The sequence below is a fragment of the Barbatula barbatula genome (genome assembly GCF_947034865.1).
Source record: "Barbatula barbatula genome assembly, chromosome: 3".
NCBI lineage: Eukaryota > Metazoa > Chordata > Actinopteri > Cypriniformes > Nemacheilidae > Barbatula > Barbatula barbatula.
The window spans coordinates 4,129,159-4,155,028 of NC_136764.1; the positions used below are offsets into that span (position 1 = coordinate 4,129,159).

General features: G+C 45.2%; 2 protein-coding genes across 2 annotated transcripts in view; both read right to left on the reverse strand.

Moving 5' to 3' along the window:
• LOC306891788 (uncharacterized protein) overlaps positions 1 to 25,870 on the reverse strand; it is a 213,279-nt gene that overhangs the window by 46,830 nt on the left and 140,579 nt on the right. The window lies entirely within an intron of this gene.
• LOC306891770 (NLR family CARD domain-containing protein 3-like) lies at positions 1,463 to 15,427 on the reverse strand. Its single transcript, XM_079452290.1, has 11 exons — positions 15,340 to 15,427; positions 14,998 to 15,065; positions 14,563 to 14,676; positions 14,333 to 14,384; positions 13,135 to 13,339; positions 10,997 to 12,767; positions 10,508 to 10,681; positions 9,935 to 10,108; positions 9,336 to 9,509; positions 8,762 to 8,935; positions 1,463 to 1,928 (listed from the first exon to the last, which is right to left on the reverse strand). The coding sequence occupies exons 2-11, from the start codon at positions 15,021 to 15,023 to the stop codon at positions 1,871 to 1,873; spliced, it is 2,922 nt and encodes a 973-aa protein (XP_079308416.1). The 5' UTR covers positions 15,024 to 15,065; positions 15,340 to 15,427; the 3' UTR covers positions 1,463 to 1,870.

Genomic DNA, 25,870 nt, shown 5'->3' on the forward strand with positions numbered 1-25,870 from the left:
TGATTCAATACAAGACTAAAAGTTTGTTTTTATTTTATTAAAACATCTCGACTCTGGTGATAAACGATTTCACTATGAAGAGCGACTGCACAAAGTGGAGATCATTCCACACCACCAAAAGTGTTTTTCTTATATGTGGGTATTCATATTTATTTATATTATCAATCAATCCTTTGCACATTATATGCTAACAATTATGTGCAGTTTTCCCCACCGTAATGTGCGGACATGACCAGAAACGCAGGGGACATTGCTTGTATACAAGAACTTCTTTATTATAAGTTTGACATAAGTTATTTATCATAGCTGAACCTCCACACGGACGGCCCCAGAACTCCCAAAACACAGAGAGAGAGAGAGACAGCCTTTTCTACCCAGAGGATCAAACCAATTTAAATACATGGGTGACAACTGAAATTCATATACATGAACAACTAAACCATAATTAACAAACAAGTTTTACTTAGTACATGATTTTACGTCAAAGTAAATTATTTTGCATCAAAGTAAATTATTTTGCATCAAAGTAAATTATTTTGCATCAAAGTAAATTATTTTTAAAGTAAATTATTATTTTGTAAATGATTTTTCTTCAAAGTATATGATTTTACATCAAAGTATATGATTTTACATCAAAGTAAATGATTTTACATCAAAGTAAATTATTTTACCTCACAATAAGTAAAACCAATACCCAAACCAAGAACAAGAATAAAACAATTACATAAAACATAAGAATAACCCCTGTACACAAATAATAAATGAACCAAGCCTACATTACCCATAATCATCGGATAAACAGAAAGGCCGCAGACCCTCTTAGACCCCCAAGACCCATGCTGCAGCCATGAACCCAACGACAAAGGTTTGAGAATGAATACAACTTCTAAATAAAGTAAAGAGATGAAAATGACTGGTGTCGTATGTGCACCTTAGACTAGAAAAAGAAGAGAAAACATTTACAATAAATTAACCACACAAACATGTAAACTAAATATAAACTTAACCAACAAATTACTGAAAGTTCTGTGAAATCTTCACATCTTCCCCAAACTCTCGCATGGTAAGAGAGAGAGAAAATCAGCGGTCACGTTTTCTGACCCTCGCTGATGTCTCGCTGTGAAATAAAAGGGCAGCAAAGCCAAACTCCAATGAGTTACACGAGCATTCATTTCATTTTGATGACATCCTTCATTTTGTCAATCCACAGAAGTGCTCTGTGATCAGTTTCAACCATAAAGTATCGTCCAAAGAGATATTTAAATGAATCAAATAGCACTTTAGTGCTAAACACTCTTTCAAACTGCTGCTGCGTCACTGAATCTCTGAGCTTATTAAATCAGTTCATGTTAAAGACAGAAGACATGACAGACATATGATGTGCAACTGCTCATGTTGATCATAGACTGAACCAATAAAACATATGAAGTTTGATCACATTCTTTGTTCTAGTTGCTTCAGAATATTTCAGCTTGATGTCCATTATAGGTGTTTGGTGTTTATCTCTCCAGGTGTGAAACACATCAATATTCATCATCACTTACACTCCCTCACGTGTGGAAAAAGTCATTATATTGTTTTATGTCAACGATCATTTAAGAATCAATTTGTCTGATGCCTAAAACTATTATTTTATTATAAGTATTTTATTTTAAGTTCATTCTTTATTAAATTAAATTAAATTAATATAATAATGTATTGTGACCCCACACACGCCAGACTTCAGGAGCTCAGAGATACAGGATGATTCAGAATATGAGATCAGAATGTTATACTAATGGAAATAATGATACATAAGACACTTTTTAGCGCTTCACAGCCGTCAGCGGTGATGTCACAGTCTTCAGAGAGAAAAAGGCTCAGATGATCTTTACTGAATGAAGGGAATCCTTTCAGTCTTAATGTGATATTTCAGTTGAGGCTCAATACTGTAAAACATTGAGGAGAAACATCAGATATGATATTAATATTCACTCATCTCAGTCATTATCAACATCATGTCACAATGACTTTATACTTACAAATCATATTAAATTAATCTGAGAGAGAAAACAATACAAGAAGTGCTGCCACACCAACATTAACACAAGTGTGAGTACAAAACATTTCTGTCACTTGTCCACTGTCAATAAATCGACTTGAAAATGTCTCGCAACAAATAGATATTTTTTTGTTTATACTGAATAAAACTAGTCCTAAAATGTGTCTAATAAAGATTATTTTGTTGACTGGATACTTAAAGGAACAGTTCACCCAAAAATGAAAAGACTACTATGGGAGTCAATAGTGACCCACAACGGCTGAGTTACAAACTCTCGTGTTTGTTTGTGTTCAGCAAAACAAAGAAATGTATTCAGGTTTATAACAACTGGTCCCCAAAAAAGAAAATTATTTAATCATTTACACGTTGTGTCATTCCAAACCTGTATGACTTTCTGTGTGTGTTGAACTACATGTGTGACTTCACTGAGAAAACGTCTCGGTTACGTCTGTAACCTCGGTTCCCTGATGGAGGGAATGAGACGTTGTGAGAGACTGACTGGGGTTTGATCTTGAGAACCTACCTTCTCCGAGATAATTAATTATAAAACGCCAATGGGCTTGGCGAATGGCACACGCACGCCAGTCTCCGCCCCGTGCATACGGGTATAAAGGAAGATGGCGGCGGTCATTCACTCACCCTTTGTACTGAGGAACCTGAGAGGGCACTCCCGTTCACTGCAGTGATTCGGTGCAGCGTTGTGGCATGAAGTCACAACGTCTCGTTCCCTCCATCAGGGAACCGAGGTTACAGACGTAACCGAGACGTTCACCTTCAGTCGGTCTCTCGACGTTGTGAAAGACTGACTGGGGATCAATCTTAAACACTTGTGATATCACAACCTCTAGCGGAGCGACCCTGACTGGGCTAGCGAGTCACAAGAGTACTACCGCAAGACGTAATCTTCCAGCCACATAGTATTGGTCATACTGAGAAGCCTCTACTGACGGCCTCACGGACAGTGGCGTACGCCTCTAGTAGCGAGGAGCTGTCCGGAGCCGAACACTGGGGAACACTGCTCTCCTCTTAGAAGAGTGTGTTAGGGAGGCCACATCCTACCTGGAGGGGAGGTTACATGTGGAGATACTAACATGGTCTCCCCGGCGGGGAGAACATCATGCGGAAAGGTGTTAGCCCGAAAAGGGGGACAATCCAGGTGGGAGACAACCGGCGGGGAGGTCACAGATTCACCAATAGGGAAATCCTAAGTGAGAATTCAACACACGGGACGACCCAGAGGGGAGTCACTACGTATGGGGCACTAGTCCTAATACAGGGGTCTGCCTGAGCAGGGAAGACTCTACCTATAATGGACCTGGTTCTAACAGACGGCTCCGCTCAGTCTGTTACCAAGTGCAATGCTTAGTGATGGATGGAATGCCTATACTTCGCCCGAGAGGGGAAAGTAGGGAGGCTAAATAACGCACTAGTCTCACCTGGCCAGGGGAGAAGGCGCTTTCGCAGGCGTACGCCCAGAACAGGAGTCCGTCCTACACGCCGGGGGCGTTGAGGACATGGGCTGCTACTGGTTCCACGCGAAGATTGTAAAACCTTGCGAAGGTACTGGGCGTAGCCCAACCCGCAGCACTGCAGATGTCTGCCAGAGAGGCGCCTTGTGCCAGTGCCCACGAGGAGGCCACACTCCGAGTGGAGTGGGCCCTCACTGCAAGCGGGCACGGGCGATCTTGGGACTGGTATGCCACCGTGATGGCATCCACAATCCAGTGCGCCAATCTCTTTTTGGAGACAGCCCCCCCCGGGTGCTGTCCTCCGTAACAGACAAAGAGCTGCTCGGAGCTTCTTAGGCTCCGTGTGCGGTCCAGATTTAGGCGCAGCGCGCGTACTGGACACAACACATTAGAGGTTGGGTCTTCCTCTCCTGCGGGAAGCGCCTGCAGGTTCACCACCTGGTCCCGGAAGGGAGTGGTGGGAACCTTGGGCACGTAACCGGGCCGGGGTCTCAAGACAACGTGAGAATCGCCGGGCCCGAACTCTAGGCACCCTTGGGACACGGAAAAAGCCTGTAGGTCCCCCACCCTCTTGATAGAGGCGAGCGCCGTCAGGAGTGCAGCTTTCATCGACAGATGAGGGAGACTGGCAACTCCACGTTAAGGTCCCAAGAGGGTACAGAGCGCGGTCGAGGTGGATTCACCCTTCTCGCGCCCTTGAGGAACCTGGTGACCAGGTCGTGCTGACCGAGAGACTTACCCTCCACGAGATCGTGGTGTGCGGCAATGGTCGCAACATACACTCTCAGTGTGCAAGGGGAGAGATTACTCTCAAGTCTCTGCTGTAAAAAGGCCAGCACCGACCCGATCGGGCAATTCCGTGGGTTCTCCTCCCGGGGAGAACACCAGGACGAAAAGAGGCGCCACTTATAGGCGTACAACCGCCTAGTGGCAGGGGCTCTAGCCTGCAGAACAGTCTCCCGGACCGCTACCGACAAGCCCCTTAGGGTCTCCTCGTCCCGTCCAGGGGCCAGGCATGGAGTTTCCAGAGGCCTGGGTTGGGGTGCCAAACCGTGCCCTTCCCCTGCGACAACAGGTCATTCGACAGGGGAATGGGCCAGGGGGGGGCCGTCGTCAGATCTACCAGATCTGAGAGCCAGGTCTGGTTGGGCCAGTATGGCGCCACTACCAGAACCTGATGCCCCTCTTCCCTGACCTTGCAAAGGACCTGTGCAAGGAGGCTCACTGGGGGGAAGGCGTACTTCCGCTTGTCCCGCGGCCAGCTGTGTGCTAGGGCATCCGTGCCGAGGGGACCCTCGGTTAGGGAGTACCAGAGCGGGCAATGGGTGGAGTACGGGCAGGCAAACAGGTCCACCTGTGCTTGACCGAACCGCTCACATATGAGCTGGACTGCGCGGGGATGGAGCCGCCACTCTCCGCGGGGAGTGCCTTGACGAGAGAGCGCATCGGCTGTCTGGTTCAGGTAGCCCGGGAGAAACGTGGCCCGCAGGGACTTCGTCACCTGCTGACTCCAAAGGAGGAGGCGTCGGGCGAGTTGCGACAACTGCCGTGAGCGTATGCCGCCCTGGTGATTGATGTACGCCACAGCAGTCGTGCTGTCCGACCGGACTAGCACGTGTTTGTCCTGCACTAGGGGCTGGAGCCTCCTCAGTGCCAGATGGACTGCTAGCAACTCTAGGCAGTTGATTAGCCACCGCAGTCGGGGACCCGTCCAGTGACCCGATACTGTGTGCCCGTTGCACACCGCACCCCACCCTTGCAGGGAGGTGTCTGTCGTTACTATGACACGCCTCGAAACCTCAAGTCTGACCAGGGTAAGAGAGTGCGAAGGCACTGCGGCATTACCGTAATCCGCCTGGTGCCGGCGTGCCACGCCGTCCAGGGAACCCGACTCTGTAGACAGTGCTGAAGCGGCCGCATGTGCATCAGCCCGAGAGGGATTACCCCCGTCGAGGACGCCATGTGCCCCAGGAGCCTCTGAAAGTTCTTCAGCGACGTCGAGGGATGCTGACTGATCAACCTCAGACAGCGCAGCACTGACTGTGCACGCTCGTTGGTGAGACGTGCTGTCATACGGACAGAGTCTAGTTCCAGCCCCAGGTAAGAGGTGCTCTGTGCGGGGGAGAGCTTGCTCTTCTCCTGGTTGACCCGGAGGCCTAGACGGTCTAGTTGCCGAAGCACAAGGTCCCTGTGCGTGCACAACACATCTCGCGAGTGTGCCAAGATAAGCCAGTCGTCGAGATAGTTTAGCACTCGCACGCCTTGCTCCCTGGCAGGAGCTAAGGCAGCCTCCACTAGTTTGGAAAAAACCCGTGGAGACAGGGCCAGAGCGAATGGCAGGACCCTGTACTGATACACCCTTCCCTCGAACGCGAACCGTAGGAACGGCCGGTGTCGGGGGAGAATAGAGACGTGAAAGTACGCGTCCTTCAGGTCGATTGCCACGAACCAATCCTGGTGACGTACCGAGCCCAGGATGCGTCTCTGCGTCAGCATTCTGAACGGCAGCCTGTGCAGGTGCTTGTTCAGGCGACGCAGATCCAAAATGGGCCGCAGCCCCCCACCCTTTTTGGGCACGATGAAGTACGGGCTGTAAAACCCGGACGACATCTCGTTTATAGGGACGGGTTCGACCGCACCCTTCGCCAGAAGGGCGGCGACCTCCTCCAGAAGCACGGAAGCATTCTCTCCTCGCACCGAGGTGTACAGAATGCCCCGAAACTTGGGGGGACGCCTGGCGAATTGGATCGAGTAACCGAGACGGACTGTCCTCTCTATCCAGTGTGACGGGCTGGTGCGCTGCCAAGCGCCCAAGAACCGCGACAACGGGACCAGAGGGACAATCTGCTTCACCGTGCCGGGGAAGGCTGGTTCGGTGGCTGACAGTGCGGTCACCTCGCACAGGGGGGACCCCCCGGGAGGATGACGGCTCTGTATGTTTACCTGCTTCAGGCGGCCTGACGCAACGTCCGGGGGAGATTGCGGTCGGCGGCCCAATCCATCCAAGACACCGTCTGGACGAGAGTGCTGTGGAGGAAAACCCAGGGGAAATATCTCTCTTTGTGAGTAAGTGGGTGCTTAAGTAACTTGATGGAGACGCGGCAGGCAGCGTCCTTCCCCGATCCAGCGTTGGAAAGGCCGGGATCGGACCCAATGAAACTTCCCCCAGGTTCGTCCTGTCAGGGCCGCTTAGCAGAGCTCTTGGTGGACTGCTGACGGGGGACAGATGCCTTCTTCCGCGGGGCTCGACGTCTCTGGCGGGTCGTCCTATGGGAGGGTCCTGGAACCGGAGGTGCCACCGCGGAAGGGCGGGGCTGTTGGGAAACAGACTGCGGCCGAGAACATGACGACCTGCTGGTGGCCACGTCGCGGCGCGGCAGGATCTGCTTGATCGCCTCGGTCTGCTTCTGATTCGCGGAGAACTGCTGCGCTATGTCCTCCACGGTATCACCAAACAGCCCGGCTTGCGAGATGGGCGCGTCTAGAAGGCGAACCTTCTGGGCGTCGCTCATCTGCGCAAGGTTGAGCCACAGATGCCTTTCCTGGACCACCATTGTGGACATCGACCGACCCAGGGCGCCCGCCGTGGCCTTCGTCGCCCGTAGCGCGAGGTCTGTGGCAGTGCGCAACTCACTCATGCGAGTTGGGTCGGGCTTCCCGCCATCCAAATCCTTCAGGACTTTCGCCTGAAAGACCTGGAGGATTGCCATAGCATGGAGAGCAGAAGCGGCTTGTCCAGCAGCACTGTAAGCCTTCGACACGAGTGTCGAAGAGAGCTTACATGCTCTGGACGGGAGTCTAGGTCGACCCCTCCAAGTGGCAGCTGTCTGCGGGCACAAGTGGCCCGCGACCGCACACTCCACCCGGGGAACGTCGACGTAGCCTCTAGCCGCTCCTCCATCCAGGGAAGCCACAGCCGCCGAACCCTCCTGCCTGATACGCGCCGAAAAGGGCGCATGCCAGGACTTGGAAAGCTCTTCATGCACTTCCGGGAAGAACGGCACCGGGGCGGGGCGCGGCTTTTGACCACGCCCCGACCCCAGAAACCATGCATCCAGCCGCGAGCGTTTCGGGGAGGGTGGAGCCACACACTGCAACCCGATGCACGCGGCTGCCCGAGAGAGCATGGCCGACATCTCCGCGTCCGTCTCCTCTGGCACTCGACTGCCTGACGACAGGAGATCAGAGGAGTCTTCCGCATCAGATGCCAGCAGGCAGCTGTCCGATGCAGCGACAGAAATGGAGTCATCATCCCTATACGCAGTCTTTCCACTATGAGACGGCTGTCTGCCGCTCATAGGGGACAAACCAGGTGAGAGTGCCGGGGTATGGATGGTCCGCGAGCATGTAACTGACGGAGCGACATCCATAGGAATCCTCGAATCACCCCCGCCGCTCGCCAAATCGATCAACCGTGCCGAAACAGCGGCTGAAGACGCCTGGGACGCAGACGGGGTGGTGGCAGCGCTCGAAAAGAACGTAGCCAACCGTGACCGCAACACCCTGATTGCCATGTCCGCACACGCGGGACATGCCGAATCAGTGAAACCTGCCTCAGCATGCTTGAGCCCCAAGAAAGTGACGCAGGTATCATGGCTGTCAGACTCCGGGATGAGTCTGCAGCATCCGAGGACACAACTACTTGACATATTCGTAGCCGGAGGGACTTACCTCTAAGGGTCTGTAGCCTTCTGCCGAAACGCCCAGGGGAAGTCCCCCGAAAGGAGAAGTCCGCTGCTCCGCGTCGTAAATCCAGCAGGAAAAGTTTCTCGAAGTCGAGTAAGGTGCGTTGCATAACAAAGCACACAGGTTCCGAAGAACAAAGGATAAGTGAATGACCGCCGCCATCTTCCTTTATACCCGTATGCACGGGGCGGAGACTGGCGTGCGCGTGCCATTCGCCAAGCCCATTGGCGTTTTATAATTAATTATCTCGGAGAAGGTAGGTTCTCAAGATCAAACCCCAGTCAGTCTCTCACAACGTCGAGAGACCGACTGAAGGGGAATGGAGTTTTGCAAACCTCTCGTCCCAAAGTTGAGTAAACTTAAGTTTGTGCTACAGTTTGTTGCGTTAAATATTAGAAATTCCTCAACCTGCAATTTTTTAACAGTGTGTTAGCAGTTGAACGACATTAGATTTTTTGAGGTCGACTATAGTGTGATAAAAGTTGTGTGGCTAGTTTGAGCAAACCTTATAGTGTGGTAATAGTTTATAGGAATATAATGATTTAAAAAATAATAAATAACTCACAATAGTGTCTGTAGTTGACATTGAGGATCCTTCAGTAGATCAGAGAGCAGCTTCACTCCTGAATCTTCTGGATTATTATATCTCAGATCCAGTCGTGTCAGATGTGAGGGGTTTGATCTCAGAGCTGAAGTCAGAGCAACACAACCTTCAGATCCAATACTGCAGTTAAAAAGACTGAAGAGAGAAGAAAATAAATGAAATAATGACAATAACATTTAGACAATAATCAGGAGGATATATTATTTATTATAGTTAATTATACTTAATTTAATATATTATTCAATTATTATTCATCAATGTATCAATTTATGTCCCTTTTTAAAAGATACAAGTAATAAATTAAATGATTGTAAATCACAATAATATCATGAATAGTTTAATATATTGAAGTTAGTTATTAAAATGATCTCAGTTTGGTGATAATTCTGTATGAATCTGAATCAACAGAGAGTCATTGACTGACAGTCACTGTTGAGTCTCTTACATATAAAGATGATTCTGATAAACTTATGAAGACCTCCATTTACATAATACATACACATGTTTAACTTTATTGCTTTAAGGATTTTCTTACTGTAATGTCTTCAGTTTACAGTTTGTATTCTTCAGTCCATCAGAGAGCAGCTTCACTCCTGAATCCTTCAGTTTATTGCGACTCAGGTTCAGTTCTGTCAGACTTGAGGAGTTTGATCTGAGAACTGACGCCAGTGATGAACAACTTTTCTCTGTCAGATTACAGTCACTCAGACTGAAAGAGAAATAACAAAACAAAAGTGTGTTAAAACTTTAGTAATAAATTTATAATCAAATCAAGTTGATCTCATTACAATGAAAGCTTGACAACTTCTATGATCGACAGTGAACTTCAGTAAAACATGATGTGTGTGTCCAGAAACACAAGAACAGTATGTCATGTTAACTTCATGTAAATGTAGAGAAACCTTCTGTATAATACAATTACATTTATTAATTGGGGAAATGTTTTTATCCAGAGGGATTTACACATGAGATTAATAGAAGAAGAACGAGTTTATCCAAGAGAAAACATAATACAAGTAAAGTGACTACATCAAATTTACACAAGAACAAGAGTGAAAAAGCAAAAATACTCGACAGTCACTTGAATTAAACAAAATCGTTTATAACAAAATGATAATTTGATAAGTAACTCACAGTAGTTTGTGTAGTTGACAGTGTGGATCCTTCAGTAGATCAGAGAGCAGCTTCACTCCTGAATCTTCTGGATTAATATCACTCAGATCCAGTTGTGTCAGATGTGAGGGGTTTGATCTCAGAGCTGAAGTCAGAGCAACACAACCTTCAGATCCAATACTGCAGTTAAACAGACTGAAGAGAGAAGAAAATAAATGAAATAATGACAATAACATTTAGACAATAATCAGGAGTAAAATTATTTAATATAGTTAATTATACTTCAATAAATATATTATTCAATTATTATTCATCAATGTATCAATTTATGTCCCTTTTTACAAGATACAAGTAATAAATTAAATGATTGTAAATCACAATAATATCATGAATAGTTTAATATATTGAAGTTAGTTATTAAAATGATCTCAGTTTGGTGATAATTCTGTATGAATCTGAATCAACAGAGAGTCATTGACTGACAGTCACTGTTGAGTCTCTTACATATAAAGATGATTCTGATAAACTTATGAAGACCTTCATTTACATAATACATACACATGTTTAACTTTATTGCTTTAAGGATTTTCTTACTGTAATGTCTTCAGTTTACAGTTTGTATTCTTCAGTCCATCAGAGAGCAGCTTCACTCCTGAATCCTTCAGATTATTGTCACTCAGGTTCAGTTCTGTCAGACTTGAGGAGTTTGATCTGAGAACTGACGCCAGTGATGAACAACTTTTCTCTGTCAGATCACAGCGACTCAGACTGAAAGAGAAATAACAAGATAACAGTGAAGATATAAACACATCAAGAGATAATGTTTGAACAATGAGAATCATCTGCACAAGAGCTGAAGCAACATCTGCACCTGATAGAGAATCACTGCAAGAACTGAATCCTGACAGACAATTATAAGTAAAAAACAAATGAATGAAAATCAGAAAAAAGCCACAAGAGAGCAGCTCTCACTCTATAGATGCAGTGAACAATTCCATCATGTTTTATTGTGTCTCTGTAGGACATTAACTACAGTAATGTGGACTGTTAGATGTTCAGGTGAAACTGCAGGTAAAGACTCACTCAGCTGTTCTGGATGCTTTGATCACTGGCAGAAGCCTCAGAAGACATTCATCTGATCGATCATATTTCCTCAGATTAAACTCATCCAGCTTCTCTTCTGAGTTCAGTAACACAAACACCAGAGCCGACCACTGAGCAGGAGAGAGACGGACTCCAGTAAGACTAAACTCATCTCTTCTGTTCACATATGTTTGTACTTCCTGCACTAGAGAATGATCATTGAGTTCATTCAGACAGTGAAACAGATTGATGGATTTCTCTGGAGAGAGATTCTCTCTGATCTTCATCTTAATGTACTCGACTATTTCCTGTTTACTGTCAGAGCTTCTTCCTGTCTGTGTCATCAGATCTCGTAAGATTGTCTGACTGGACTCCAGTGAGAGACCCAGAAGAAATCTGAGGTAAAGATCCAGGTGTCCGTTCTCACTCTGTAAGGCCTTGTCCACTTCACTCTTCAGTAAATCCCTCATGTTTGATCTCAATCCGCTGAAGTTTTCTGATGTTTGCTGAAGAAATGACAGAAACTTGAATAAAGCAGCGAGAAACTCCTGAACGCTCAGATGCACAAAGCTGAACACCTTCCCCAGGTTCAGTCCAAACTCCTCTCTGAAGATCTGAGTACAAACTCCTGAGTACACTGACGCTTCTCTGACATCAATGTCACACTCTCTCAGATCCTCCTCATTGAAGATCAGGTTCCCTTTCTCCAGCTGTTGAAAAGCCAGTTTTCCAAGAGACTCAAGACTCTCTCTAGCCTGCTGAAGATCTACCTCACATTTCCCATCATACTTCTGACTCTTCAGTTTGATCTGAAACATCAGGAAGTGTGTGAACATGTGAGTGAGAGTCTTGGGGATCTGTGCTGGACTCTCTGCTTCACTCAACATTCTCTGGAGAACAGTGGCTGAAATCCAGCAGAAGACTGGGATGTGACACATGATGTACAGACTTCTGGATGATTTCATGTGTGTGATGATTCTGTTGGCCAGACTCTCATCATTGATTCTCTTCCTGAAATACTCGTCCTTCTGAGGGTCATTGAATCCTCGTACATCTGTGATCAGATCAACACACTCAGGAGGAATCTGATTGGCTGCTGCTGGTCGAGAGGTGATCCAGATCAGAGCAGAAGGAAGCAGATTCCCCTTGATGAGGTTTGTCAGCAGCACATCCACTGACGCTGATTTATCTCTGACATCAAACAAACTCGGATTCTTTGAGAAATCTAGAGGAAGACGACACTCATCCAGACCATCAAAGATAAACACAACTTTATAATCATCAAAGTCTGTCGATCTCAGTTCTGTTGTATCTGTGAAGAACTGATGAAGAAGATCCATCAGACTGATATTTGTCTGTTTGATCAGATTCAGTTCTCTGAAAGGAAGTGGAAATATGAAGTGAAGATCTTGATTTGTTTTTTCTTCAGCCCAATCCAGAATGAACTTCTGCACAGAGACTGTTTTTCCAATTCCAGCGACTCCTTTAGTCAGCACACTTCTGATGGGTTTGTTTAGTTCAGGTGAGACTTTAAAGATGTCATTACATTTGATTTGTGTTTCTTGTGTCTCTGATCTTCTGGATGCCGTCTCAATCTGTCTCACCTCATGTTCATTATTGATGTCTTCACTCCCTCCCTCTGTGATGTACAGCTCTGTGTAGATCTCATTCACAAGTGTTGAGCTTCCTTGACTTGAGATTCCTTCATTCATTCTCTGGAATTTCTCTTTTAGTCTGGATTTGTGTTTCTTCATGTATAAAGGGGCCAATTCTGATAAACAAAGGGAATATAAATAAAAATACATGTATACAATTGGGGAAATCCTTAATTCTACAGAATTTACAGCATAAAAACAAGCAAATATATATATTTTTATTTAATATCATTTTATTTTAGTAAAGCTCTCTATGCTTATTAAACAAAATGAATATTTTTGCATAATTTGTTCTTATATTTGACCTAAAAGTGTCTTAATATTTTGATGATTTTAGATAACCACAAAAAGCTTCATTGTTCTATTGTGTTGATTTATTAACTGTAAATGTATTTTCACTAATAATCATCAGTAAATACAGACACTGTGTCTGTTCGTCTGAAGGTAAAGTGATGTCATAGTCACATGACTGAGAGCTCTTACTGGTCTGTAGTTTGTCAGCGAGGTCTGTCTGCTTCATCTTCCTCAGGACGTTCAGTGTGATCTTCAGAAACATCTCTCTGACTCTGATCTGATCTTCATCATCCTCCTCTTCTCTCTCAGAGCATGATGGGTAATCTGGACTCAGTAGACTCTTGAAGATCTTCAGCTCTTTCTTCATCAGAGAGATGAGTTTGTGCTCAAGCTCCTGAAAACATTGTTCAAACACACATGATTTAGTTTTCTTATGAAGGCAGAAAAAGGTTTTAATGCTCATTTTAGTGAACAAAGTTTTCTTCTAAATAGCTTGAACCTCATTTCATGAAACTTATAACACATTTAAACACTATAAACACACATCAAAACTACACAAACAAAATCATATTTTCTTTAATTCATATTTTGCTTTCAAATGATTCTCAAAGCATCAAATACACATCAGCATTGATAACACACTGAGATCTATTTCAAATCAATATGATCGTGACTTCTTACTACAATGAATCAGTTTGAAACTAAACATCTAAACATGTTTCAGAATCATCAGTAATAAAAACAGTAAACTGTGTAAAGCTGCAGTACGACTGACAGTAAAAGAATCTCATGAAACGCCCCTTAAACATACAGATTTGATTTTGGGCTTAGAAACATATTTTGGGGTAAAATTATTTTAAAGCATAAATGGAAGAAGGAACATAGACGCGCACACACACAGACACAGACACAGACACAGACACAGACACAGACACAGACACAGACACAGACACAGACACACACACACACACACACACACACACACACACACACACACACACACACACACTGACACACACACTGACACACACACTGACACACACACTGACACACACACTGACACACACACTGACACACACACTGACACACAGACACACACTGTCACACACACACACACTGACACACACACACACACTGACACACACACACAGACACACACACACACAGACACACACACAGACACACACACACACACACACACACACACACACACACAAACAAACACACACGCAGACACACCCAGACACACCCAGACACACACAGACACACACAGACACACACAGACACACACACACACACACACACACACACACACACACACACACACACACACACACACACACACACAGACACACACACACACACACACACACACACACACACTCACCTGGAAAACAGACTCCATGTGCTTCCCTCTGAATGAGACATTTGTTGTGTTTCTGTAATGTAACAATAAATGAAATATGTGTTTCTTACAGTGAACACATGGATTAATGTGTGTATCTGTCAGTAAAGTGTTCAGTGAATATCTGCAGTAACATCAACAGCACAGACTCAGATCAGAGAAAAAAGACTGATGAAGTGATTCACTCGTCTAAACCATCAGACTGTTCTCACCTCTCATCTGGATCATCACAGTCTCCTGAACTGAACTTAAGTGGAGGATGATCCATTGATGCTTCACTCTTCATGGACACACAGCTGGGTTTAGGAGATTCTCCACCAGTCAAACTAACAACATTACAACACTTTACTTCATGTTCAGTTTTATGCGTTATTCAATAAAGCACTTGTATTAATGAGATATTTCACCCAATAATAATACTTTATATAAATGGTAAAAACATATTTTAATATAATTCATAAAAATATAATTAGTAAATGTCTCTACATTTTAATGATTATAAAACCACAAATAATAAATTAAACTAAACTGAAACTATTTAAACTAAAGTAAGTTATTAAATACAAACTCTTACATCTGTCAGATCAAAACACATCTAACTATAGACAATAACACATTTAAGTTGTCTAAAATCTTTCATTTCTCACCTTTTGGTCTCTTTGGAGAGATTCATGATGAACACACAATGTCAGAATATAAAGAGTTAATCTCAAACCTGTAAACAAAATACTGATGTGTTATGTGTCATCTCAGAAATACACACTTCTTTCCCATCAGTCCGTCCACAACATTGAGCTTCACATTTGCTCTTAACAGTTAAACTAAGTTTTCAAAACGTCACTTTTAATGTTTTGAGTTTATAAACACACTTCCTGATTCCAAAAACAACACAATATTCAAGACAGTTCTTCAACCAATAAACTTAATGTGATGTTCAGAGCAAGACGATATTAAATCTACTGAATAAACATGAGGCTGTTTATACTTACTGTGTTTTTAGCTTCTTTATGATTTATTTTCTTGAACGAGGCTTTGCTGTAAAATGGCTCCTGCTGTAATAGTTTCACTTTCACCTGCAGCTTCCTGTGAAGGAGGAGGAGCCACCAAACATGACAGACTTGTTCCACAGGCAAGATTTTAGATTGCGCCCCCTATAAAAAATGAACTCACAAAAATATCATAAAAGCTAAATTGTTATTTATTTTAATAATAACATGAGTTGTCATTAATAGAATAGAAAGTAAATTCTTATTACCTACTAATTGTTTGAAAATAATGTTGAAAATAAATTAAAACAGATTGTTTTCTCAATACCCTTCCTTGAACCGCCACCTTAACGTGGTGGAGGGGTTTGAGTACCCGAGTGACCCTAGGAGCTATGTTGTCGGGGGCTATATGCCCCTGGTAGGGTCTCCCAAGGCAAACAGGTCCTAGGCGACGGGTCAGGCTAATAGTGGTTCAAAAACCCCTTATGATGTTCAAAATAACAAGGACCGTGACGTCGCCCGGTATGGCGCAACCGGGGCACCACCCTGGAGCCAGGCCCGGGGTCGGTGCTCGCATGCGAGCGCCTGGTGGCCGGGCCTTTCCCCACGGGGTCCGGCCGGGCTCAGCTCGAAGGAGCGACGTGGGGCCGCCTTCCCGTGGGCTCACCACGTGCGGGAGGGACCAAAGGGGGTCGGTGCATAGTGGATCGGGCGGCAGTCGGAGGAGAGTGCCTCGACAGCCCGATCCCTGGACACGGAAGCTAGCTCTAGGGACGTGGAACGTCACCTCGCTGGCGGGGAAGGAGCCTGAGATGGTACGTGAGGTTGAGAGGTTCCGACTAGAAATAGTCGGGATCACCTCTACGCATGGCTTGGGCTCTGGAACCACACTCCTCGAGAGAGGATGGACACTTCATCACTCTGGAGTTGCCCATGGGGAGAGGCGGCGGGCTGGTGTGGGTCTGCTTATAGCCCCCCAGCTCTCCCGCCATGTGTTGGAGTTTACCCCGGTGAACGAGAGGGTTGTTTCCCTACGCCTACGGGTCAGGGTTAGGTCTCTCACTGTTGTTTGTGCCTACGGGCCGAACGGCAGTGCAGAGTACCCGACCTTCTTGGAGTCTCTGGGAGGGGTGCTGGAAAGTGCTCCGACTGGGGACTCCGTCGTCCTACTGGGGGACTTCAACGCCCATGTCGGCAATGACAGTGACACCTGGAGGGGGGTGATTGGGAGGAACGGCCCCCCAGATCTGAACCCGAGCGGTGTTCAGTTATTGGACTTCTGTGCTAGTCACAGTTTGTCTATAACGAACACCATGTTCAAGCATAAGGGTCTCCATCAGTGCACATGGCACCAGGACACCCTAGGCCGCAGGTCGATGATCGACTTTGTGGTCGTTTCATCTGACCCGCGACCATATGTTTTGGACACTCGGGTTAAGAGAGGGGTGGAGCTGTCAACTGATCACCACTTGGTGGTGAGTTGGATCCGATGGCAAGAGAGGAAGCTGGTCAGACTCGGCAGACCCAAACGTACTGTAAGGGTCTGCTGGGAACGCCTGGCCGAGTCTCCTGTCAGAGAGATCTTTAACTCCCACCTCCGGCAGAGCTTCAACCAGATCCCGAGGGAGGCTGGAGACATTGAGTCCGAGTGGACCATGTTCTCCGCCTCCATTGTCGAAGCGGCCACTCGGAGCTGTGGCCGTAAGGTCTCCGGTGCCTGTCAAGGCGGGAATCCCCGAACCCGGTGGTGGACACCGTCAAGCTGAAGAAGGAGTCTTATCGGGCCTGGTTGGCTTGTGGGACTCCTGAGGCCGCTGATGGGTACCGGCAGGCCAAGCGGACTGCTGCCCGGGTGGTTGCGGAGGAAAAAACTCGGGCCTGGGAGGAGTTTGGTGAGGCCATGGAGAAGGACTATCGACTGGCCTCGAAGAGATTCTGGCAAACCGTCCGGCGCCTCAGGAGAGGGAAACCAACGCTGTTTACAGTGGAGGTGGGAGGCTGTTGACCTCAACTGGGGATGTCGTCGGACGGTGGAAGGAGTACTTCGAGGATCTCCTCAATCCCACCGTCACGTCCTCCATTGAGGAAGCAGAGGCTGAGGGCTCAGAGGTGGACTCGTCCATCACCCAAGCCGAAGTCACTGAGGTAGTCAAGAAACTCCTCAGTGGCAAGGCACCGGGGGTGGATGAGATTCGCCCTGAGTACCTCAAGTCTCTGGATGTTGTGGGGCTGTATTGGCTGACACGCCTCTGCAGCATCGCGTGGCGGTCGGGGACAGTGCCTCTGGGATGGCAGACCGGGGTGGTGGTCCCTCTTTTTAAGAAGTGGGAACGGAGGGTGATCACACTTCTCAGCCTTCCCGGGAAAGTCTATGCCAGGGTACTAGAGAGGAGAATACGGCCGATAGTAGAACCTCGGATTCAGGAGGAACAGTGTGGTTTTCGTCCAGGCCGTGGAACGCTGGACCAGCTCTACACCCTCTACAGGGGGCTGGAGGGTTCATGGGAGTTTGCTCAACCAATCCACATGTGTTTTGTGGATTTGGAGAAGGCATTCGACTGTGTCCCTCGTGGCATCCTGTGGAGGGTGCTTCGGGAGTATGGGATCTGTGGTCCTTTACTAAGGGCTGTCAGGTCCCTGTACGACCGAAGCAGGAGCTTGGTTCGCATTGTCGGCAGTAAGTTGGACTTGTTCCCAGTGCATGCCAGACTCCGGCAGGGCTGCCCTTTGTCACCCGTTCTGTTCGTAATTTTTATGGACAGAATTTCTAGGAGCAGCCAGGGGCCGGAGGGTGTCAGGTTTGGGGACCACACGATCTTGTCTCTGCTATTTGCGGATGATGTTGTCGTGTTGGCCCCTTCAAACCAGGACCTTCAGCATGCACTGGGACGGTTTACAGCAGAGTGTGAAGCGGCTGGAATGAAAATCAGTACCTCCAAATCCGAGGCCATGATCCTCAGTCGGAAAAGGGTGGCTTGCCCACTTCAGGTTGGTGGAGAGTTCCTTCCTCAAGTGGAGGAGTTTAAGTATCTCGGGGTCTTGTTCACGAGTGAGGGAAGGATGGAACGGGAGATTGACAGACGGATCGGTGCAGCTTCTAGAGTAATGCGGTCGATGTACCGGTCCGTCGTGGTGAAGAAAGAGCTGAGCCGCAAGGCGAAGCTCTCAATTTACCGGTCAATCTACGTTCCTACTCTCACCTATGGTCATGAGCTTTGGGTCATGACCGAAAGGACAAGATCCCGGATACAGGCGGCTGAAATGAGCTTCCTCCGGGTAAAAACACACTACATGGTGTTTTAGATAATAAATCCAATTATTCTAGTAAATAATATCTAATGTCAGCATCTCCTGGTGGTTTATTTTGCATATTTTGCATTAAGTGAATGCTTGGCTGAAAAGATGCGTTTTTAATCTAGATTTAAATTGGGCGAGTGTGTCTGATCCTCGAATAATATCAGGAAGGCTATTCCAGAGTTTAGGTGCTACGTATGCGAAAGCTCGACCCCCTTTGGTGGATTTAGTTATTCTAGGTATTATCAAAAGTCGTGCGTTTTGAGATCTTAGAGAGCGTGATGGGTTGTAGTGTGATAGAAGCTCTGTTAGGTAGGTAGGGGCTAAACCCTTTAAGGCTTTATAAGTGATTAAAAGAACTTTAAAGTCAATACAATACTTAATGGGTAGCCAGTGAAGGGTTGATAAAATTGGGGATATGTGATAGTATTTTCTGGACCTGGTTAGAACTCTGGCAGCTGCGTTCTGAACTAACTGTAGTTTGTTTATTGATGATGGAGGACAAACACTAAGTAGTGCATTACAGTAGTCAAGTCTTGAGGTCATAAATGCATGAATAAGCTTCTCCGCGACAGCAACACACAGAATATTTCGTAACTTGGCAACATTTCTAAGGTGGAAAAAGGCTGTTTTTGTGACATTTGAGATGTGATTTTGAAATGACAGGTTGCTGTCTAATATAACGCCTAGGTCTTTTACTGTATTTGTTGGAGTAACAGTACATCCTTCAACTTGCAGTTTATAATCAGAAATATTTGAGTCCAGGTACCCACGTGCTGCAAGTACATCTTCCCTTAGGCTAAGGGCAATTTTTTTTTCAAATAATTGTCTGGCAATGAATAGAGTAGGTAGACTGTTTCCCATTTCTGAGCGTTTCCCTGGTTCCTTGTCTTTTTTTTGGATTTCTTGCCTTGTTCCCTGATTACTCTTTTGCCTCTGGTCCCTGCCTGTTTTGTTTGTTTGTTTTGTTTGTTTGTTTCTTTGTTTGTTTCTTTGTTTGGACTGCCTGTGTATGACCCTTGCCCGTCACACGCATTTAGTCTGTTCACGCGCATTAGTTTTATCTGGGGACCTCATGTGATTTAGAAATGACCTCCACACATCTGTAATTCATGCGGCGCATTCGTATGGGATAAGTGAAGCCTGTGAGTATACTCAAATGTACAGACCTATTTCACGGATGGCAAGGCTTTACGTATAGCCTGATGTATAACGATATATGATCGAAAAGATCACCGTGATCAACTGTCTCAAAAGTTCCATGAGTTTCCATGAGAAACAACAAAACGTGAGACTCCCGGTTCCCTTTCTGTCGGTCTCTCGACGTTGTGTCGAAGCCGACAGATGGGGTTCGCCCTTGAGAACCAGTCATCTCTGACTATTTTGAAAAGGCCAATGAAATTTGGCGAATGAAATTTGCATGCCAGGCCCCGCCCCCGGAAATCCGGGTATAAAAGGGGAGCCGGCGTGCTCATTCATTTACCTTTTGTTCTTCGGAGCCTATGCATCGAATGACTACGACAGCTGAATTCTTGACGTGGTGCAGCGGATTGTCCCTTCCGAGCGATCATCCCCCCGGCGTTTCAGCAGTTCCAGAGGTGTTTTCTGAAAGAGGTATTTTTCTGAAAGACCAAATTTCTCAGCGTGGCATGTCCCGCTGTTCTCGTGGTTGCGGTTCCCTCATTGAGGAGGGGGACGGACACGATGCTTGCGTCAGGTGTTTGGGGGTCCAACACGCTGAGGCAGCATTCGTGGAGTCATCCTGCCCGCACTGCGGGCAGATGGCGATACAGACGTTGCGGTCACGGGTGGCTGCGCTCTTTCGAGAGCCAGCCACCACCTCGTCTGCTTCCCGCTCTGCGACCGCGGTGGCCACAGCCCCGCCGTCAGCAGCGGCGAGCAGCTTGGGTGGCATGGGGATTTCCGTGAGCGTAAACCCGTCAGCCGATGGCTCGCGGACCGTTCAGAGGTTACATACGTAACCGAGACGTTTTGTCAGGTATGGATATGAGCCAACACCCGAAATAATATCATAACATTTAAAAACAGCCTCCATTATTCACAAACGGCGGATAAAACCTTGAAAAATGATGAATGTGTCATGAGTTTCTCTTCCCTTTCTCTTATTCACACACCACTTTTTAGCTGTCTAGTATCTCACTTTCTCGCTCTTTCTTCATGCACCTGTTCATCATTGCAATCAGCGATTGCGCTGATTTACTTGATCACCTGTTTTCACTTCACCCTTAAGTGCCTTCCCTTTTTCTTGTGTTTGCTCTGCTAGATTCCTTGTCTTTTTACAACAGAACTGATAGCAGTGTTATTGGAGTTACAATGGATAGAAGAAAAGCAGCCTAACAGTAGCGTGATATGTACAGACTCACTATCAGCTTTGCAGAGTCTAGAAAGTGGGAAATCTTTAGCAAGACAAGATATTTTAAATGAAACATTACAGAAGCTATATAACATAAAGCACTTAGGGATAAAGGTGAGTTTTCTGTGGGTTCCAGCCCATGTCGGAGTAAAGGGAAATGAGGAAGTAGATAAACTGGCAAAGGAGTCTTTGAAAGATCATGAGATCAACATCAGAGTTCAGATGAGTAAAGCAGAAATTAAGGGGATGATCGGGACTGAAATGAAAAAGAGGTGGCAGAGTTTATGGGATAATGAAATAAGAGGAAGACACATGTATAGCATACAAAGAAACGTGGGGGTGGAAAGAACAACTATAAATAACAGGAAAATGGATGTGATAATTACGAGATTACGTATTGGGCATACTTCACTAAACCAAAGTCTACATAAAATAGGTAAACATGAAACTGGTAATTGCAATAAATGTGGAGATTCTGAAACAGTAAAGCATAATGTATAGCATACAATAGAGAAAGACTCGAATTAATTCAGTCACTAAAGGATAGGGGTGTAAGCAATTATTCACTAAAGGAAATATTAGGAGAAGGAACAAATTATGAAATACACGAGAAATTATTAAAATTTATTAAGGATACAGAACTGGTAAATAAGATATAATTGATATATATATATATATATATATATACATTTATTCAACCAAGTCGTGCTCCATACTCCAACCCAGTAGGTGGCGGAAATGCACCTTTAGTTGGTTGCCAACCGCCATATAAACATCAGAAGAAGAAGAAGAAGATTCCTTGTTGGATTATTGCTTCGTGTCATACGTAACTACTGCTTCAGCCGTCTTGTCTGTGATATGTTATGTAAGAGACTCACCTAACCCTGCCTTGTCTTGTTTGGAACTGTCTGACGCCAGGTATCCTCTGTCTCTGGCTGTATCTGCTGTTGAACCCCGCGGTTCTCCCTGTCTGTGACGCCTGTGCTGTACCGCTTGACAGCTTTCTTCCATATCTGCCGAGACGGGAGTCGGATCTCCTTTTTGTTTTATTTTTCTCCAGTGCTGTGTGATTCTACGACAGACTGCCTTTGTTTGTTCATTCATTAAAGACTGTTAGTTATCATCTCTGCCTTTGGATTCCTCTTTATCGTGTGACAGAATAATCCGACCATACATGGATCCAGCAGAGGAAATGCCCGTCCGGGCGGCGATCGAGATCCAGGGAGCTATGCTTGGTAGACATGACGAGGAGTTGGCCGCCGCTCTTCAGGCCGTTGGGAGTCTCTCTGCTCAGGTGTCTGATCTGTCGGCCCGGTTACGTCTTTTACACCAGGAGCCTGCCACTTCTCACAGCCGCCAGCTGCTTCCTGAGCCGCGAATTAACAATCCCTCCTGTTATGCCGGTGAGCCTACGGAGTGCAGAGCTTTTCTCATACAATGTGAGGTTGTCTTCTCTCTTCAGCCCCAGACGTATGCAGAGGATCGTGCTCGAGTTGCTTATGTTCTCTCTCTCCTCACGGGACGAGCACGCGAGTGGGGTACCTCGGTTTGGGAGGCGAAGTCTGCTTGCTGTAGCGGATACACTCTTTTCAAGGAGGAGGTGGTCAAGGTCTTTGATAGGTCTGTCTTCGGCAGTGAGGCCTCACGTCTTCTAACTGTTCTACGTCAAGGCAGGAGATCGGTAGCAGACTTCGCTATAGAGTTTCGGACTCTAGCTACTACAAGTGAGTGGAATGAGCCTGCACTAACAGCTCGCTTTCAAGAGGGGTTGAATTTAGACCTTAAGGAGGAGATCTACGCGCGGGGGTCGCCTGCTCGGCTCGATCAGCTCATCAATCTGGCCATCCGTCTGGACAAGTGCTTCAAGCAGAGGCGTCGAGTTCGTCCTCCCTATTCCACACCACGTGAGACCCTTCCTTCTGTAACTACTCCCGGCCAGAACCTGTCTGAGGCCGAGCCCATGCAGCTGGGGGGCGTGCGCATCTCTTCGGAGGAACGACAGCGGCGAATTCTTAACCGTCTCTGCCTTTACTGTGGTACGGCTGGTCACTTTGCTTCATCCTGCATTTTAAAAGCCAGAGCTCGCTAGTAGACGGAGGAATACTGGTGAGCGCTTCTGTAATCTCCTCATCACCCAGGTCTCGAACCACAATCTCTGCTGTTCTACGATGGGCTGGTCTCTCTGTTACTGGACTTGCTCTCATTGACTCTGGTGCGGAGGGCAATTTTATCGATGAGAGGTGGGCTCGTGAACACAAGATTCCCATTGTTGATTTAAAGGATGTTACCTCTGTCGTTGCTCTGGATGGCAGAGAGCTCACTTCAGTTCGTCGCATCACCAGTCCGGTTAGTCTCACTGTTTCCGGCAATCATCAAGAGACAGTTTCTTTTTTTGTTTTTCAATCTCCCTTTACCCCCATTGTTTTAGGTCATCCCTGGCTTATCCAGCATAATCCTCAGATTGACTGGGTTAAGGGGTCTATTTATTCATGGAAGTTATCGTGTCATGTAAATTGTCTGGTTTCCGCTATTTCTCCTGTGCCTTCTGTTTCTCTGTTTCAGGAAGAGGATGATGATTTGTCTGGAGTCCCGGAGGAGTACCATGATCTGCGGGCGGTTTTCAGTCGATCGTGGGCGGTGTCCTTACCGCCTCACCGTCCATATGACTGTTCCATCGAGCTCCTCCCTGGCACCACACCTCCCCGCGGTAGACTGTACTCTATTTCGGCACCCGAACGAGAAGCGCTGGAGAGATATCTCACAGAGTCTCTCAACGCGGGTCTTATTGCTCCCTCTTCGTCCCCCGCCGGCGCTGGGTTTTTCTTTGTAAAGAAGAAAGATGGGTCGTTGCGTCCTTGTATCGACTATCGTGGGCTGAACAACATAACAGTCAAGAACCGTTAATCACAGAGATGCCGATTCGCACGGGACTAATATTATCACTGGACCTCAGTGTTCGGTGAAATATGGAAGAGAATTTGTGAGGGAATTTTTACTAGACATGGTCGTAAAAGGTTTAGACCTCTCTTATTTTCTCTTGTATATTTAGTATTGCTTTTTAATCAAGAAAACTTACTTCTGAAATTAATCTGAATACTCGATTAATCGACACTCCCATAAACAATCGTTGGAAGAATGGAAGATGGACATTACTCGTGTCATGGAGGGCTCTATAGTTTCAATCATTGCAAACACATTCCCTGGTAAGTTTATATAATAAAATACCATTTTGACAGATGTATTTTTAGGATGTTTCTAATTAAAATTCTAAATAAAAGTGTTTATGTGTGTGTGGTTGAATGATTTTCATGAAATTAAAATGTTATCTACCCTCTCCCTGTATAAATGACATAAGAAAATGTACTACTGACTTCAATTTGTTGCCTTGTTAGTTTTACATTTTTCTTTGTTGATAATTTGTTGATATCATTGATCATTTATTTATAAAATACTTATATATACTTAAATATTACTTCTATTTTTAATGTCTTAACATAATTTAACATTTGAATGTACCGGTGATCATCGAAGTAAGAGGAACATATGCACACAAAACTGATTAATACTCTCTAACACAAAATGTTACTATAAATTGAATCAACCTAAGGCATAGTCCTGGTTTAAGCTAAATCTTGTCTATGAAACTGAGCCTCAGTCTGTTTAAATGGGTTCAAGCGGGAGAGAGACAGTGGAAGCAACTGTATTTGCACAAATTTTCACTGAACACATTACGTGCACTGATTATTAGTTAAATTAGGATATTCAAGTCACTTTTATTAAAACGCCTTTTATCTAACTTTTCCTGAGCCTTGTCTTTGAAACCGATGTTGTCTAATATTCAATTCAATAACCTGTTATAACTGTTCGTATTATTTCACATTATACAACTTTCAGCTTACACAGGTATAGGTTCTTCTTCTAGTAACGTTTACCAACCGAACTGAAGTGACAACTGCCAAATAAACAAATTAACACATTTTCTTTTATATAACTTAATATCATTCTTCTGAATGTTTCCTGATTTTATGTAAATGTCCATTTAAAGATGAATGTCCTAATCTTATTAGTCTTGTTATTACTTCTTCTCTTCTTTTAAAGTCACTTCCGGTCTCATTCTTTTCTAATCCTACTTTCTTTAGAATTGTATATAAATGTCTTCCTGTCTTCTCCATTTATGTTGTCAAGATTTACTAACAGCTTGTTTTTATAGATTTCTTGTCCCGGGTGAACGCAGGGGATTCGTCTTTTGGTTTTATGGCGGATTGTGAACAATGTGTTTCTCACGTATACCCAATATAGAATAATCTAACACACTGTAACTTAATGTCTTTACTGTATCTCATCATATAGAATAGCATATTACTTAATGTACTTACTATTGAACATTAATGTCCATTGCATCCTAACATTTAACTTCTTTCTGAATGCTTTGACCTTAAAGGTTTAAATCAGATTCCATTCAACGTATTATAAATGACTTTATGCTCCTTTGTACCTTAACAATAATGTTATAGCAATGTTCTACTAACCAAAAGGCTTTTTAATGTTATCACCTCGAGGTAAACTGAGCAATGTAGGCCTACATGTTTAAAGTGAATTTTACGCAAAATGTGGCTATAATATACTTTATATATAAAAAACATTACTAAGTTTAAATACCCAAAAAGGGCACAAAAAATCTTATAATATTAATAAAATGTGTTCTCATGGAAATACACTGGAAAAAATCAGTTGGATTAACATAAAAACATCGGTAGCACATGTATATTCAGCATAATTCAACATGTTCATGTTCAAGTTGCAAGTTTGTGAACAAACATAATTTTTACATTTAAAAGTTTCCTATTTTGATTTAAAGTTCTTTGT